The sequence below is a fragment of the Ichthyophthirius multifiliis genome (genome assembly GCF_000220395.1).
Source record: "Ichthyophthirius multifiliis unplaced genomic scaffold scaff_1120509250843, whole genome shotgun sequence".
NCBI lineage: Eukaryota > Ciliophora > Oligohymenophorea > Hymenostomatida > Ichthyophthirius > Ichthyophthirius multifiliis.
The window spans coordinates 1,941-20,409 of NW_004086446.1; the positions used below are offsets into that span (position 1 = coordinate 1,941).

The 18,469-nt window shown below is 18.3% G+C and overlaps 4 protein-coding genes across 4 annotated transcripts, besides 19 other annotated features; all 4 read left to right on the forward strand. All coding sequences in view use genetic code 6, as the record gives it.

Moving 5' to 3' along the window:
• The first annotated feature begins 1,659 nt into the window (after positions 1-1,659).
• Positions 1,660-1,718: a microsatellite.
• Positions 1,719-2,119: 401 nt separating this feature from the next.
• IMG5_099460 (major facilitator superfamily protein, putative) lies at positions 2,120-3,396 on the forward strand (the record flags this gene model as incomplete). The annotated part of the gene is made up of 3 exons (XM_004035356.1): positions 2,120-2,984; positions 3,063-3,253; positions 3,379-3,396. The coding sequence occupies 3 exons, from the start codon at positions 2,120-2,122 to the stop codon at positions 3,394-3,396; spliced, it is 1,074 nt and encodes a 357-aa protein (XP_004035404.1).
• A 74-nt stretch (positions 3,397-3,470) lies between these two features.
• Positions 3,471-3,512: a microsatellite.
• Positions 3,482-3,545: a microsatellite.
• Positions 3,501-3,545: a microsatellite.
• Positions 3,546-4,812: 1,267 nt separating this feature from the next.
• Positions 4,813-4,867: a microsatellite.
• A 1,936-nt stretch (positions 4,868-6,803) lies between these two features.
• Positions 6,804-6,854: a microsatellite.
• Positions 6,855-6,879: 25 nt separating this feature from the next.
• Positions 6,880-7,902, forward strand: IMG5_099470 (short chain dehydrogenase reductase family protein, putative; the record flags this gene model as incomplete). Its single annotated transcript, XM_004035357.1, has 2 exons — positions 6,880-7,130; positions 7,884-7,902. 2 exons carry the CDS (start codon positions 6,880-6,882, stop codon positions 7,900-7,902), a joined length of 270 nt encoding a protein of 89 aa, XP_004035405.1.
• Positions 7,903-8,755: 853 nt separating this feature from the next.
• Positions 8,756-8,805: a microsatellite.
• A 1,814-nt stretch (positions 8,806-10,619) lies between these two features.
• Positions 10,620-10,662: a microsatellite.
• Positions 10,622-10,700: a microsatellite.
• Positions 10,623-10,700: a microsatellite.
• Positions 10,701-11,231: 531 nt separating this feature from the next.
• Positions 11,232-11,256: a microsatellite.
• Positions 11,257-11,935: 679 nt separating this feature from the next.
• Positions 11,936-15,676, forward strand: IMG5_099480 (hypothetical protein; the record flags this gene model as incomplete). The annotated part of the gene is made up of 5 exons (XM_004035358.1): positions 11,936-12,215; positions 12,270-12,660; positions 12,806-13,097; positions 13,327-15,037; positions 15,207-15,676. The coding sequence occupies 5 exons, from the start codon at positions 11,936-11,938 to the stop codon at positions 15,674-15,676; spliced, it is 3,144 nt and encodes a 1,047-aa protein (XP_004035406.1).
• Positions 12,220-12,268: a microsatellite.
• Positions 13,101-13,144: a microsatellite.
• Positions 13,200-13,260: a microsatellite.
• A 700-nt stretch (positions 15,677-16,376) lies between the features above and the next one.
• Positions 16,377-18,218, forward strand: IMG5_099490 (hypothetical protein). Its single transcript, XM_004035359.1, has 4 exons — positions 16,377-17,321; positions 17,377-17,608; positions 17,661-17,776; positions 17,833-18,218. Exons 1-4 carry the CDS (start codon positions 17,025-17,027, stop codon positions 18,196-18,198), a joined length of 1,011 nt encoding a protein of 336 aa, XP_004035407.1. The 5' UTR covers positions 16,377-17,024; the 3' UTR covers positions 18,199-18,218.
• Positions 16,498-16,538: a microsatellite.
• Positions 16,674-16,724: a microsatellite.
• Positions 16,687-16,721: a microsatellite.
• Positions 17,800-17,831: a microsatellite.
• Positions 18,219-18,452: 234 nt separating the features above from the next.
• Positions 18,453-18,469: part of a microsatellite that runs on past the window's edge.

The window sequence follows — 18,469 nt, forward strand, 5'->3', positions numbered from 1 at the left end:
CAACATGCATTTGATAATGGAAATCAACCGAAATTTTTAGTTGAGAACATAGGTAATAGAGTCGTTTTATTATTACTAGATATTGAGTTAATTAAAGAATTCTATATTAATAGGCCAGAACATATGAAAAATATAAATTTTAATTAGAGCCATTGAAATTAATACTCTAATCTTTTGCATTTACAAAATATGATCAATGGAAAAATAAAGGTATATATACACTGGTTACTTCAATTTCGATTATCTTCAAAAAAGAGTTCCGAATATGAAAGAGTAGACCATAAACCTTTTTAAATAAATAATTTAAAATGATTAATTATAAAAACAAGATGTTATTTATTTGTTTACAAAAATAACTTCTAAAGTAATAATTCATAGTTTGGTAAGTAAAAATGCAGATAATTTTATTTTTTATGGAATGTCTTTGTCAGAATCAATTACATATTTTTTCCTTAAATTTTTCTAATAGATTAAAACTTCATAATACATACTTTTTGGAATCAAATATTTTGAACTAGGCTTAACTAAAAATGATAGAATTTTTAATAAATAAATAAGTGAATTTTAATAATTATTTTAATAAATAATAAAAGAAAGAATATAAGAAGAAGAAGTTTATGAACAAGAAGGAAAAAATAGTGAAAAAGAAGATATTATAAATTATTTGATAAAAAATAAACTCTTAGAAAAAATTGATATTGAAAAACTTGCTTAAAATTTTATTGCATTTTATATGGCAGGTATTGAAACTACAAGTCATTTAACTGGAATGATTATCTATTATTTAACTTAATATAAAGAAGTTAAAGAAAAACTTATAAAAGAAATAAACGAAGCTTAATTTGAATAAATTTAATCTCTAGTTTATTTAAATGCTGTAATAAAAGAATGTTTAAGATTTTATACATCAGCGAATTAACTTGCTTATAGAGAAGCTCTAAAGGATAATTATTTAAAAGATATTTTTATCCAAAAAGGAACTTTAGTAACGCCTTTAATTATTGGTGTCCATAGAAATCCATTATATTATGAAAATCCTCATGTATTTGATCCTGAAAGATGGTTAAAAGATATAAAATATCCTCCATATTCATATATTCCTTTTAGTGCTGGCGAAAGAAATTGCATTGGATAACATATGGCTAGTATTGAAACTAAAATAATATTATATTATTTTTTAAAAACATTTGATTTTGAATGAGATCAAGGGTATGAATTAAAAATGTTAAATAATTTTTTATATGAACCTTTAAATCCACTATAAATAAACTTAAAAGTTAAAAATAATTAATTTATTTGAATTTTTATATTACAAAATAAATTCTATATTAAATAATTATTTGATTAATTAACTATTGTATTATTTTTTAAAATATAATTTAAATATTAGAAAAATAATTTAAGAATTAATAAATTTATATATATAATATATTTAAAAAAAAAAAAAAAAATTATGTTAGTAAATATAAAAAAAAAAAAATTTTTTGAAAAAAACTTAGCATTCTTATATAAGATTAAAAGATTTAAATTAAAAAAAAAATCATAATAAGTTATTAAAATAATATATTAAAGAATTAGAAATTTGATGTTGATAAAAAATATATATATTTTTTTTTATTTTTGATATATATATATTTTAAAAAAGTAAAAAAAAGAAAAATTTAATTATTTATTTATTAATAATTTTTATTTATTTATTTATTTATTTATTTATTTATCTAATTTTTTTTATAAAACTTAAATTTTTTTTTTTTTATATTTACACTATAATTATAAAACTAAGAAAATAAATTACCTTTATAACTTAAATATAAATATGCATAAAGTATTAATAAAAGGAAAAAATTATTGTGTTTTTGAAGATATATTAGAAAAAAGAATTGGATTCGGAAAAGCATAATTTCTAATATTAAGTTGTTTTTATTTTTCATGGTTATATGAGGGTGCTGAAGCAATAGTAATATCTTTTTTATTACCAATAATTCAAAGAGAATGGTAATTAACATAAAATTAAATTTCCTTTGCTGGTTCAATAATATTTTTAGGTTGGTGTCTCGGATGTAAAAAAAATTATTTTAAAATTTATTTATATAAATATTTAGCAATTTCATGTGGAAAAATGTCAGATAAATATGGCCGTAAACGAACTATGATATGGGCTTCCATTTTATAATTTATTGCCGGCTTTTTTTCTGTATTTAGTCAAAACTACTACTAATTTTTAATTTTAAGATGTCTTTTTGGATTTAGTAATGGTCTTGTTAGCCCCTTAACATCATGCTATACAACAGAAATAGTTCCTGAGTCAAAAAGAGGCAAATTTTTTATTCATTTAAATAATATATTTGCCCTTGGAGAAATAGTAGTAATTTTACTTGCGATTTTATTTCTTGATAATCTTGAGGAAGGAAACTGGCGCGCCTTATTATTTTGTACCAGTATGCCAGCATTAGCCGCTTTATATTTCTCATTTAAATACTTAATAGAAAGTCCTAGATACCGCTTATGCTGTACTAATAATAAACTATACTAAGTATTCTAAGAATTAAATCATATGGGATATCTAAATAATGCTAATTTCCTTGAATTAAAAGATATTGAAAAAGAGCAACTTTTAGTTTGGGGAGAAGCTAGTTATTAACGCCAAAAAGACAAAATAGGTTCTATTCGTGAACTTTTTAAAGGCGAAGATTTACCAATAACTTTAAACTTGATGGTAATGTGGTTTTCTATTAGTTTTGTGTATTATGGTGTTATGCTAATGTTACCTATTATTCTTATTTAATATAATGATAAAAATGAATTAGATTATAGTTTTGTTTAGTTTTTGGGAATATTCCTTTCCTCTTTTGTAGAATTTCCTTCAAATTTAGCTGCCTATTTTACAATAGATAATCCTAAGTATGGGAGGAAAAAAAGCATGTTTTATAGTTATTTACTTTGCTCTTTACTTTGTTTTATAGTATTTTTAACATAAACGGATGGTTTTATATTTTTTTTGCTTATTGGATGTGTAAAATTTTGTATAACATATATTTTTTGTATTATTTATCCTTTTACAGCTGAAGTCTATATTACTGCACTAAGAACTACTGGATTAGGATTAAATAGTGCTGTAAGCAGAATTGGAGGTATTCTTATGCCTTGGATTTCCTTTTATTTTTTTAAATTCGGAAATGCAGGACCATTTTTGGGATTTAGTATTGTTAGTGGATTAAGTGCTTTGTGTACTTATATTATTAAGTTTGATACTGTTAATACTTATTTAGATAATTATCATAGGAATAATTAAGAAATTATTATGGAGAAAATAATAAATTGATAATTTATATTTTAATATATAGTAAATTTATTTCTTTATTTCTTTTGTTTATTTAGTCTAATTCTAAATTCTGAGTTTTAATTTTAGTAAATATTATATAAAGAAAAAATTAAAATTTCATCATGTATATAAATAATTAGTATAAATAATATACATATATATATATATATATTATATATATTTATTATATTTATTTATTTATTTATTTATTTATTTTATTTATATAATAAAGAATCTTTTTTAATGTTAAAGCAAAAATTATATAAACTTTTATTTTCATAATTTTTAATTAAGTTCAATAATATAGTTTTAATAATAAAAAAAAATTTTTAAGATTTACCTTATTAATCTTTTTAACACAATTATAATTAATATAATGAATAAATTTAAAAAAAAATTTTAATCTAATCTGCTTTTTGACATCTTGAATTTTTATATTTATTTTATCATATAAATATATCTTATTCAGTTATTACAAATAATTAATTTTATAATAAATATATTTTAAATATTTTATATGTTTAACTTTTTAACTTTTATTTTTTATGTATATAAATTTAATAATATTTAAATGCGTTTATATTATTTATAAATAAATTAATTATATATATAAAATAAATTCTTAAATAAATTAAGAAAAAAAATATTAATTCTAATATCAAAAAAAACATTAATATATAATTTTCTTTTAAAAATAGGAAATAAAATAAAATTCAAAATAATGATTTAGTATATTAAATAGAATTCTTAACTTTATTCATAATTACAGACGAAAATCTAATAAGTTATTCAATTTGATTCTGGCTCAACTAATTAAATTCATTTACACTATTATTCTACAAATAATTATAAACCTATTATACTTTTTAATTTAATTCATTATTTTAAACATTAGTTTTATCATTTCTTTTTTATAAAAAATGTTTTTTTTCATTTTTTTGTTACTTAAATTATATTTATTTAAAATTTGAATTAAGTCTTTCAAAAGTGTCATTTATGCTAAAAAATTAACTTTTTTTTTATTTGTTTGATGAACTTATAATGTTTAAAAGTCTATTTGCCTTAAAAAGCTTTTTTTAAGAATTACCTCGTGAAGGAGAATAACTTATTATTCTATCCAAATTCTAATTTTATTAAAAAATAGTTTCTTTTTGTTAAATTTCATTTTCTTAATATGTATTGAATCTTAATTAAGTTTTCAAGTATTATTTTTTTGGTGGTGAACTGTGTATTCTATTGCAAAAATATGCAGAAGATAGTTCTTGATTTTAACCTTCTGACTTTAACTATATAGAAGATTTTTATATAGATTTTGATAAATATTATTCAAATTGTTTCTAAGATTTAAAATTGGAAGCTCTTTTGGATATTTATTAACGGAAATAATTAAATTCAGACATTATTTTATCATCAGATTGATTTTTATTGCTAATTTTTTGATAAGGTTTTTCGAATTTTTTTTTTAAAGTAAGAAATGAGTTCATTTGTTATTTTATTTTATTTTCTATTTAAATTTTTTATTTTTATTTTTGTTTTTGTTTTTTAATAAATAAATACTTTAATTTTTTTAATATTTATAAAAAAAAAAAAACTTCCAAAAATTTTATTCTAATTTATATTTTATTTCAAATTTTTTTAAAATTATTAATTTAAATTTTTAATAAAAAAATAAATTAAAATTTTCAATTTTTTTTTTATAAATTATCTACTTTATATAAAAAAAATTATATTTTATTTTAAAGAAAGTAATCTAAATCAATTACTATAAAATTAATCTAATTTAAACGAACCTTAACAAATAAAATTATCATAAAGATTATTATAAAATTAGGAATTATTCTTAAATTGATAAATAAACGAATTATCATCTAAAAAGTTTCCTTAAAAATTTAAAGAATCCTCCTCTTTTTATATAAAGTTGACTATTTAATCTTATTAGGAGTTCATTTTTTCTAATAAAAGTATTCTTTTTTTTCTTTTGTCTTCTCTTAAAGTTCTTTATGAAGGTGCTAAAGGATGTGCCCTAGCCTTATGTCCTCCAAGTTTATGTCTTGATTCAAATTATTTATGGCAACAAACACATACAAATACTTTTTTTCCATTAATTATTTGAACAGAAGGAAATTTTTGTTAAGAATTTTATATTTTTTTTTTTTTAATTTTTTGATTTTCTTTTTATGAGTTTTCTATTTTATTTTAAATGAAGAATTTGTTAATATTTTAAAACATACTTAATAAACTTATTGATATATTCTATTTATTTTCATAAAAATAAAAATTTATTTTGTTTTTTAATTACTTCATTTTGATTTTGTAGATTATTTTATTTAGAAGAAGAAATAATAGTATTTTAAGAAACATCTTCTTATATTTAAAACATATTTTCAAATAAGTTATAAAAATTAATGAATAAATTTTATATTATGGCTTTGTTTTCTAAAGTTAATGGCTTCATATATCTATAAATATGAGTATTTTTATTTTATTTTAATTATTTTCAAAAAATAACTACTTATTACATATTATTTTTAAATAAATATTCTAAAATAAATTATATTTTGTTAATTATAACTTTAAAATTAATAAAATAAATTATATTTTATATTTAGTTTAATTAAAATATAAAAAAATATTATTTTTTATTTTTTTAATTTATTTCTAAAATACAAAATTAATTATTTATATTAATTATAGAAAATACGTTTATAAAAAAAATATTCATTTTTTATTTCTTTCCAACTAAAGTTATTATATATATAATTATTTAACAACTTTGTCCTATTCTTGTACAATTTTATCAAATTCTTCGATTTTTAAATCAGTTTCTAAATAAAATATAAAAAAATTTAAAAAAACAATGAAGTATAATAAATTTATATAAAAAAATACCTTAAACATTTGAATTTAATTCATTAAATTATTATTCTTTCAACGATTATTTTGCTTTTGTTTTTAAAACTTATTCAAAAATCGAATTAAAAAATAAATAAGCATCTTTTTCATTTCTAATATCCGGGAATTTAAAACTAAGAAACCCAAATTTTCGATTCATAAAATCAATAAATAAATCCAACTAATACATTTACTTAGGATACCTAATATAATAGTAATATCTAAAATCTTCATCATGTAAAAATTCCCCCAAGCAATAACCTAAAGATAATCCTGTTAAAAATCCTATACCGACATAAAACCTAAAAGAATAACAATTTTTATCTTAAACTAAATATATATATATATATATATATATTCTTCATTTTTTTTTTAATATATTTTTTACTAAATTTATTCATGTCTATTGAATTAAGATTGTAATTAACTAAACTTTTTCTTTTAAATATTATTTCTGGTTTTTAATTCATGAATTTTTTTTAAAAAAATTATTTCATTTGTTAATATGCATTATATATTGCTATAGCTTATTAGCTGTTTCTTGTTTTTCCGCCGAAATATCTTGACATAATTTTTATTTTTTATTTGAAAAAATAAATAAATTACTAAATCTAATTTAAATATAAAAATAAATAAAATAGATATTATCAAAAAAAAAAAAAAAAATGTATTAAATATGCTCTACAATAGGTTTATTATAATTATCATATTAAGCATATAATTTCATTGATTACGTTAATAGATATTATTTCACTACCCCAATACCTTTAAAAGACTAATTTCCTCAAAAATATGCACTTATAACCGGTGGAACACAAGGATTAGGCTACGGTTATGCCGAAGAATTAGCTAGAAGAGGATATAATATAATATTAGCATCCCGAAGCGAAGACTAAATTCAAAAAACTATAACTGAGTTAAAAAAAAAATACAAAGAAATAGAAATAAAAGGTCATAAATTAGATTTAAAATCGACATAACCTGACTACTATGCAGATTTTTTTAATAAAATACGATAAAACTACAAAGATGAAATATGTATATTTATAAACAATGCCGCAGCCTACGAAAACGAGCCTTTTGAGAAAATAAATTTAAACGAAAAAGGCATGGAAATAATAAACACGAATATAATTGGATCTTCCCTTTTTATTTAATAAATAATCAAATACGTAGCCCATTAAAAAAATATTTAATAAAAAACACTTATGATAAATATAGGATCTTAAACTTCATAAAGACAATATATAACAGGATAAGGTCTTCTTTATTTTGCAAGTAAATAATATATGAATGCATTTACGGGTTCTTTGAAAAAATAATACCAAAATGAACTTCCTTAGTTATAAATTATTAATAATTCGCCAGGTTATATTGATTCACCTATGCTTTATTCATTCAAACCGGATATTTAAAATACTATTTATAAACATTATGTCGATTCTCCAGTTGAAATTGCTAAAGAATGTCTTAATTAAGTAAATTCAAATCCTTCTGTAGTAAATGGGACAGCAAAATAAGCTTTTTTAAATGTAGGATTGTATGCAAAAAATTAATTTTAAAATATTTTTGGATGAAATAAATATATTTTTTATTTATATTTATTTGAATAAAGTTTTTTTTTTTTTTTTTTATAAATTTAAAAAATAAAAATATTATATTTGTTTAGCTAAAATCAAATAATATGATACAAATAATTATAAACTAAGTAAAAAAATAAATTTTAAATTAAAAAAAAGACTTCCTTTTGCTCCAAAATCTCCAAAACTAACTTGAATGTTTCCAAAAAACTTACATTTCAAACAAAACAAATTTAATTTTTAAAAAACTTGTTTCCCTTTCAGAATAACTACTAGACATATATTATCTTTTATAAGAAAATATTGAATTAAAATAAGAGGAAAATTATTTATAAGAAGAAAGTGAAGAAAATTTACATAAAAAAGGTTTTCTTTTGGAAGAAAAAATAAATAATTAACCTAACGATATTTAGTTTGAGAATAAAGTATCTTTTTTAAATATTAATTTATTAAATTATTGCCTAAAAGAAGCCTTGGATGATGAAAAATTACTAAAAGAAAATTTTTAGCTAGAAAAAATGGAGGAAATTTTAGTTTTGAATATGTTTTTTATATCAAAAAATATATAAAAAAATGAAGATTTAGATTTTTTGAAATTCCTTTAAGAAAATAATAAAAAAATTATAAAAAGTTCACTAAAAAATGAATTTTTTGACTTCCAAATTGAAATATTTGAAATTTTTTTTATTTTTATTGAAAAAAAAACCCCTTTTGAATAATCTATTTTTCATTTACAAAATTTTATTTAAATTTTTTAAGAAAAAAACGCTATTTTTGTCCATAACTTTGCTTTCTTTTTAATTTTTTAATATTTTTTAGTAGAAAATATATCAATAATACTCTCTTTTTTATCCAAAAATATCCAAAAACAACATTTAAATGAATAATTTTTATAAAAATATTCATATATAGAAGCTTTAGATGATTTAATTTAAGAAAAAAACGATTTTTCATTCTAAAAAAATTCAACTTTTTAAGAAATAAATTCAGATATTTAAGTAATAAATTCAAGTTCAAGCCATTATACAAAAGTTTATAATTCTTTATAAAAAAATCAAGAATTTGAATAAAAATTAATGTTTTTTCAGTAAAACTAATTATATTTTTAATACTTATTAATATAAATACAAGAAAATCCTGAAAAAGCATTAATTTATTTACTAAAAGAAAAAAACATACAAAACTTAGAATATTATTAAATAGAAGAAATAATAAATACATTAAAGTAATAAGAAAATAATATTTCCTAATACATAATCTTAATATACACTTTATTAAATAAAATATAGTAAAATCCAAAAAATTTTACTAATTTACAATTTCTGAATTTACAAATAAATACACTTATTATAATTTTGGAAAATACCCAAAAAATTATTTCGGAAGAAAATTCTTTTTTTCCACTATTTTTAGAGTATTTTTAAACTCAAACATTTTTATTTTCTTCTTTTTTTTAAAATCAAATTAATTTATTGGAAAACGAAATTTAAACAATTAAAAATTTTCTAATAAAAGACTTTTAATTCCAAATTTAAATAGCACTTTTTACAAAAGATTTTCAAATTTTAAATACTTCTATTGATTTAATAAATTGCAAAATCAATTTTTTGTAAAATTAAAAAAAAAAATTTGACTAAGAGTTATATGATTTATAATTTTTGGGTTTTTATTTATCAAAAAAAACAAACTAAAAAGAAAAACAAAACCTTTTTAAAACACAAATAGGCGATAAATATTCTAAAATAATAATATTTTTTAAAAAAAAAACACTAATAACTAATTAGGATATCCCTTTTTTCGAAAATATATTTTCCTTTTCTTAAAAAAAAGTCTAAGTTAACTAAATGACCTTTTTTCTATTACAAATATTCTTAGAAAAGTAAACAAATCTAGATTTTTACATTGAATTTTTAAATAAAAATTTCGAAGATTTTTTATTTCTTTAATCTCTTTATTAATCCCAAAACCAAGATAACTAAAAAAACATCAATTTATTAACTCCCATAATAAGCCATTTAAATTAATTTTAATAATTCGAAAATAAAAATATCCTTTATATATTTCAATAAATTTAATTATTAATCGAATAATTTTCATAAATTATATCTAAAAAAACATATTTTTTTGAAATAAACTTGCTAATAAATAATTTTTAAATTTATTTTTTGGCTAATTTTTCTTTGTAATTTACAAAATATAACTCAAATAATATTAATTTAATACTCCAGATTCTACAAATATAACTTTTAGTATTTTTTTCTTATTTTCTATTTTAAAACGATTAGAATTTAGATAAAAATATTACTCTTTTTAATTCAGGAATTTTATTTTTGTAAAATGTTTGCTAAAATTTATTAGTATATTAATAATAAAAATAATAAGATTAGTTATTTTAGTTTTTATTCGAGAACTCTTTATTTTTTTAAACTTATTTACTTTATTTTTCTTATTAAATCTTATTTTTAGATACTTTAAAAAATAAAGATAAGCTTTTAATGTAAAAAACAATATAAATAATAAATAAAACGGAAAATATTTGCCAAAGTATATTTAACTTGTTAAATTTTGAATTAAAAAATTAATTTTTTTAAATAATTTTAATCTTACAATTTCATTTTAGTGTTTAAACAAAAAATATGAGCAAATCTTTAGTTGTAATTGAACATTTTATGAAATATTTTCCAAATAAAATCAATGTATTAAATAATATTTGTAACTAAAAAAAATAATTGGAATTATAAAAAACATTAAATCAAAAATATTTCTTTTTCATATAAAATTTTAACATTGAAGTAGAAAATATTTAATGTATATTATTCTAAATAAAATATATATATTTAAATATATATATATATATATATATATATATATTAATTTATATTCATTTATATTTATATATATTTATAAATTAATTATAGTTGATATTATATATGACATCTTTTTAAATATAAATTCTTTTTAACAATTAGAATCTTGTTTTCTTTAACTAAAGTCTTTATTAGACAAAATTGATATTTTTAAATGTAATTAAAACATTATATTTCTTATTTTTGTAAAAATTAAATAATTAATATGTTCTCTACAAATTTTAAATAACTTTCCTTATTAGTTTAAATAGTATATTTAATTAAAATTTTTATAATTTTTTGAATAGGATTAAATTTAATGTTTAATTAATTGAATTTATTAATTAATTATTTTATATTAAAATTATCTATATATTTTATTATTTTTTTTAACTTTTTATACTAAAATTTATACTTTTTTTTATTTTATAATCATTTATTTTTTAATTTACGTATTAAAAATAGATATTTAATTATGAATTTTTTTTTTCTTTCTTTTATTTATATTAACTCATTTAAATTAAGCAGTATAATTTTAAAAGTATTTTTATTTAAAATAATTAAAATACAATTTTATTTAATATTATGAATTAAAATAAAATAAAATAAAATAAAAGGATTTTATTAAAAAAATTTAAATATATATTAAAAATTAAATATCAATTATATTTTTTTTTCACTTTTATTTTTGTTTAAAGGTTGAGTATTTTATCAAAAAAAAATACTGTGAAAACATAAAAATCTATAAATAAGTAATATTGAATAGAGAATTAAAATTTTTATGTTATATAATTAATTATAATATTTTAATACAGTTGAATCCGTTTATTATAAAAATCACACATTAATTAAAAATCAAAAAACTTATAATAAACTATTACATAAGATTTTAATTCTAATAAAATATTTACAAAAATAATTTTATATCAAATTTAATTTATAATAATCTTTGTTTATATAGAATTTATTAAAAAATAAATTAACTCAAACATATATAACAATAAACAAGAAATAAAACAATAATATAAACTAATTAAATGAATATAAAATAATAATTACATAAAGTTATTTATTAAAAATATAAATTATTACAATATATATTTAATAAAATATATTATTAAGTATTTTTTATTTTTACTAATGAATAAATAATAATTATTAGAAATTTAATGATTTTTCGTTTATTTAATATTTAAATATATATGAAAAATAAATAATACATTAAAATTAAAAATTTATATAACTCATAATTATATATAGAAAAAACAATTAATATAAAAAATTATAAATAAAGTATGAATAAAAAAGAAAATAATGAGTATTTCAAAAAGCAAATATTAGTATCATAAAGTTTGAAAAGTTCAATAAGATATTATGTTAATAATGCCTTAAATGAGATGAAAAGACGTTTTTGTTATTTTTGTTTAGCTTTTTTTTCGGTAACATTAGTTGTAACTTCAGCTGCAGTTTCCCAAAGTGTAATAGACAGGGCTCCAATAATATTTTTATAAGCCGCAGAAGGTCCAGTAGGAGAAATAGATTTTACATTAGATTCTAATTTCGAAATATTAGATCGTATATAAAATAAAATAAAATATAATATAATAATAATAAAATAATATAAAATAGATGGATAATATAATTCAAACTAATCATTTTTAAATTTAACAAAAATTTAAGAAATTTTAAATGACGATAGAAGTAATTAACTTACTCCAAGATATATTGTAGTAGGAGAATCAATTTCAGACACTGAAATATCATAATGTTAAATAGACAATTCTAGTGAATTAAAAATGTTTAAATCTGTTAATAATTGTTTCTTTTATTAATAAAGTACTATATATTTCCTTGATTAATAGCAAGAGTAAAAAATTGGGGTCGGAAGAAGTTGGAAACCTCAAAATTTAAATGAAGATGAAGTTATAATACACAAATAAATGGCTACTTAATTGGGTTATTATTTTATTTTTTAAAATTAATAATAATTAATATATTATTATTTTATTACTTTAATTAGGTATAAATATAGGACAAAAAATATATTTTCGAACAAGTGGTTTTGAAAATTTTGCATTAAATATACTTGAAGAAATGTGTCAACCATATCAATAGGAAAATATAAAATATTTCGAAGAAAATTAATATTGTAAAAATTTATATAGTGAGTTTAATTAAGTAATAAAAAATAACAAATATTAAAAAAAAAATTATATAAAGTATTAACCGAGATATTCAAAATTGGTACTTCCTTTAACGGTAAAAGGCTTTTTTGAAGATTCAGATGGAAAATTTGGAGATGTAGCGTTAGACGGATTTATAATATCAGAATATAAAAACTTAAATAAATTAATATCAAAATATTTCGGTTTAGAAATAAAATTATTATAAAATCGTTAAGAATCAAAATATTTAAATTATTTTAAATAAATAAATCCATATAATTATGCTTCATACGTAAAATATATAAAACATAAAAATAGAAATAAATAAAAATTAAAAATTTAATAAAATTTATATATATATATATATATATAAAATAAAATAAAATAAAATATTTTTTTTAAAAATATAATAAAATTTTATCAATTAAAATAAAATTATTTTAATAATATAATAATAAAAATATATAAATTAAAATTATATATATTATAACTAAACTTCATAAAAATTAATAAAAAATTAGATTATAATGAACCTTAAAAATCGCTATGATCTATATTTAGACTCAAATTATGACAATATATAATATAAAGTAACAAGTGTATCATCTAATTTAGTTAAAGACTTGGGAATATATCCTATAAAAATAGACATGCCTATTTTAAAAGAACTTTCATACTAAAGTTAAGCTTCAATGTTTTTAGGGATAATTTTAAATTTGATTGTTTTTGTATTATTTATGCTCAGTGTAATGCTTTTATATAATTTATTATTAGTTTCTATAGAAACAAAAAACTTTGAGTTCGGTGTTTTACGAGTTTTAGGTTTAAATAAATTCGGCGTTGTTTGTCTTATTATTTTCTAAAGTTTATTTTATGTCATTCCTGCTGTTATTTCCGGCTTATTAATATCAATAATACTCTTAGAAATTATAAGCAAATAATTATATTAAGTCCTTAATTTAGAAATATCTAATACTCCAACAGGAAATGCATTTGTACTCTCTCTTTTATTAGGAATTGCTATACCTTTAGTTTCTTCAATTATACCAATAAGGGAAGCTTTGAAATAAACTTTGGGGATAGCTCTTGATTAATAAAGATCGAAATCTTAAGCTATTAAAATAGATATAGATATAGAAGGAAAAAAATTTCCTTGGGGCGTAATAAGTTTTTCCTTAATAACTTCTATTTTTGGGATTTCTATATATTATTTATTGCCTTTAGCATTACTTTCACTTGATTTTGCATTACTTATAGCTATTTTTTTTTGGATTTTAGTAGGATTATTAGTTGGATTTACTTTGTTTGCATTAAACGTGTAACATTTATTAGAAAAGTTTGTTATTATAGTCTTTTTCTTTTGGACAAAAGGCGCAATAAGAATCATCATTTAAAAAAATTTGGCTGCCCATAGAATTAAAAATAGAAGAACTGCCACCATGTATGGACTTTCGATTGCTTTTATTATTTTTGTTTGGACTGCAATGTCTGTATAAATCGACTCTTCTGATTATTAAATTAGAAGATAAAGAGGAGTTTATATGGAAGTTACAGCAACATTGGATTATTTGGATACTGTGGCTTATGAAAATATAATTTCAAGTTAATTAATAGACTCTATAGAATCTTATTCTTGGGTTTCTGATTCTTTAGATTTTGTATCTAAATAACTTGGTATATATTTTTATTATATTATATAAATAAAATAATTAAAAAAAGGTTATTAAAAAAATTATGTGACTCATATTGGAAGGATATATGAATTTTATCCAAATATAGTTGCAGTTTCTCCTAATTACTTAAAGACAGTATTTTCTAGTGAGTTTTTGGATATTTATTAATCTTCTAATAGTGGTTTGGATATTGTTGAGGAATTATATACTCCAAGGGGCTCTTAATCAATGATTTTAGGGAAAAGTTAAATCGATGTTATTGGTGTTGATTTAAATTACACGAATCCAATATTGAATATTTTATATAATAATACTTTCTCAAAAACCTATTAAATGAGAGTATCTTCAATTGTTAATTAAATGCCAGGAATGACTTTTAGTAGTATTCCTTCAAACTAAAGAATGAGTGGAGTTGTTTCTTTTCTGACATATATGAATTTTTTAAGTGAAGATATTTAATCTTATTCTGATATTCCTATGTCTAATTTAAAACTTAAAATTAAAAGTGGAAAAGAAGGTTTTGTTTATGATACTTTAAAAAAAAATATGAATGAAAAATGTAAAAAATATATTAATATATTATTTTTTTAAAAAAAAATCAATTAACAAAAACAACTAAAAGGTGTTATCGTTTTTCTCGCTTTTTTTTTTTAATTGAGTTTTTTAAAAAAATTACAATAAATATAAAAAGTGATATATTATAATTATTAACATATTTAAAAAAAAAGATTTAAATGGAAAAATATGGGATTATAGAGATTATTAAAAATCTAACTAATAATAAAAAAAGTTGATTAATTTAATTTTTTCAGTTCTAGCAATTATTGTTATGGCTTTATGTTTCTTCTCTTTAGTATCTTCCATGACAGCAAACATTTTTGAATAAACGAAAGAAATTGCTGTATTAAGAGCTGTAGGCTTAACTAAATTTAGAATGAAAACAATTTATATTTTTGAAGCTTTTACTCTTGTTTTTAGTAGTTGCATTATGGGTATATGCATTGGAATTATTATTGGATTTACTATGAGTATGTAAAGAGCTCTTTTTACTGAATTACCTATTAAATTTACATTCCCATATTAAGTTCTTATTGTGATTTTTATTGCTTCGATTATTTGTGCTTATTTATCAACTTTTATACCCTCTAATAGAATACTTAAAAAATAAATTTCTAGTATTATTAGAATGACTAATTGAAGACATATATTTTATTATATTTAAAAAAATATTTTTTATTTATCTATAAATTAATAATGTTTCAGTTATTTTATTTTAAGAATTTATTATTATTTTAACTAAAATATTTGATAATTATAGTTCTTTGATTTTTTTAATTTAATGTTTTAAATTATAAAAATATTTATAAGATAAAAGTATTATAATTATATTAATAAATATATAATAATTACTATGTTACCATATGAAGAATTTTTAAAATATTTTTAAAATTGATTGATTCTTTATTATATTTTCTTATAACAAAAAAACAAAAAAATAATAAAAAATTCATTTCATTTTATATTCTAAAATTAATAATTTAAAATATAAAATTATAAGTATATAATATATATAAAAAATACATCTAAATTTTTATAATAAAAGTACAAAAATAATAAATAAAATAAGACAAATATTAAAAAAAGCAAAAAATGGAAATTGAAAACCATAAGTAAAATTTAAAAAATTAATATTTTATTTTAAATTAAAAATAAAGAACCACATAATAAGATTAATTTGATAGCGAAATAATAAATTGCTTATAATTATATTACAATGAAATTCAAAAAAAACAAGAATTTTAAGAAAAAGAATTATGGAATGACATAAATAAAGAAACAAGAAATTAAGATGATGAAATAAAAAAGGTAAAAAATAAAATAAACGAACCAAAGATTATTAAAAAAAAAGATAATATCTTTAATTAATACAGAAAAATTAATAGGATATTTTGAACTTATGATATAATCATCAGATGATATCTTAGGAACATTAAAGTAAACTAAAAAATTAAAAAAGTATAAAAAATAAACAAATATAGTTAAAATAATAAATAAATATAAGACTAAGTTGAAGAAGACTTTATATATGGAGGTTTAATGTTAGAAGAAATGTTGGATTAAAACAAGAATTTATTCAAAAACATATTATTAAAATACTAAATAAATATAGAAATAGATCCAGTTATAAGAACAGCAATAAAAAATGTAAAATAAATAAATAAATAAAATAAATAAAAAATAAAATAGAAATTCGATGCTGATTCTTAAATTTAAGAAAAAGACATAGAAGATTTTTTAAAAAGATATTACAATAAATTCAATATAAAAACTACAGACGAAACATAAAAAAATGACGAAGAAGATCGCGAATCAAATTGGGAAAATAATACTAGTCAAGCGGATGATGATGTAGTTTATTTAGATGATGAACTAGTGAATGAAATGGACAATAGTTTTGACCAAAAAGAGGTATAAGTAGATGAAGAGGAAAAAAAGAAGAAGATAATGACGTATCATCAGACTAAAGTAAAGAAAAGATTGTCGACATGAGCACAAAGACCTTTTTAAAACACACAGACTTCGTTTCTACCTTAAATTTTCATCCGTAAAACCCAAATATTTTCATTTCCGGAGGTGGTGATGATATAGCAAGAACTTGGGATATAAATAATCCTGATAAACCTCTTATAGAAATTCCTAAGCAAAATGAAACAATAGATTTTGCGAAATTCAATTTTGATGGTTCTCTTTTCGTTACAGGAGCTTTAGACGGAAGTGTGAAAGTATGGACTTCAAATGGAGAATTTAAAAAATTATTAGAAGGTCCCACTGATGAAATTAGAGTATTTTATAAAATACCCTAATATACATATAATTATATTTATTTATATAAAATAGTTCCTCAACTGGCATCCTAAAGGTAATGTTGTTATTGCAGGAAGTGCAGATAATTCAGTTTGGATGTGGAATGCAATTTCAGGTTAATATATGTCTACTTTTACAGGTCATTAATAGCCCTTAACTTGTGGATAATTTTCTCCTGACGGAAATTTAATTTTGACAGCATCAGAAGATGCATCGGTCAGAATATGGAAGCCAAAAACAGGAGAATTAATAAAAAAAATATCAGGTTAATTTTTTTTATTAAATTTATATTTTTTACTAAATTAAAAAATATATAGGTTTTGGATTTCATCAAGAATAGATTGTCTGTTTTGATATTCATCCTGTTTAATGTATATTAGCTTCAGGATCTGTTGATAAAATTGCTTGTATAAGTAATTATTAAACAGGAAAAGTAAAATAAACAAAAATCATATGTATTTTTTAAAAAAATATTTATTAAAAAAATAGGTTTTAGGTAAAACTATTGAGCATGATGATGGTGTTGAATCTGTTCTTTTTGATTCTAAATTAGATATTTTCTACACAGGAAGTTTAGATGGATTTGCTAGAATTTTCGATTTAAATAAAATGACTTTAAAAGATAAAATTAGCGTAGAACATTCTGTTACTAAAATGATCTTTTTAAAAGAATATAGTTTACTTGTTGTGGGTAATTGTAATGGAGAAATACATTATTTCGATCATAGAAAAAAAGGAATTGTTGGAAAATTAACTAGTGGAAGCTCTTCTATGTTATATGATTTAGTTTAATATTAATAAAATAAGTTTTTAGCTTCTTTTGATGATGGGGCTATTAAATTATTTGAATTATGATTTTTTTTTAAAAAAACTTTATGAATGTTTTTTTTTGTATTTATCAAAAAAATTTTTTATTATTAATCAAAATATTATCTTTTTTTTTTAAGGTGGGATGTTTAGCTTATATATTTTTTTAAAAAAATTTATTATTAACTTAACTTTTATTTAATTAAAATTTAAAAAAAAAATTCTCTGAAATTAATTTAAAATAAGGAATAAATAACATTTTTTTTAAAAAATAAATAAATAATGTTGTAAAATTGTTTAAATTTAATATTATATTTTT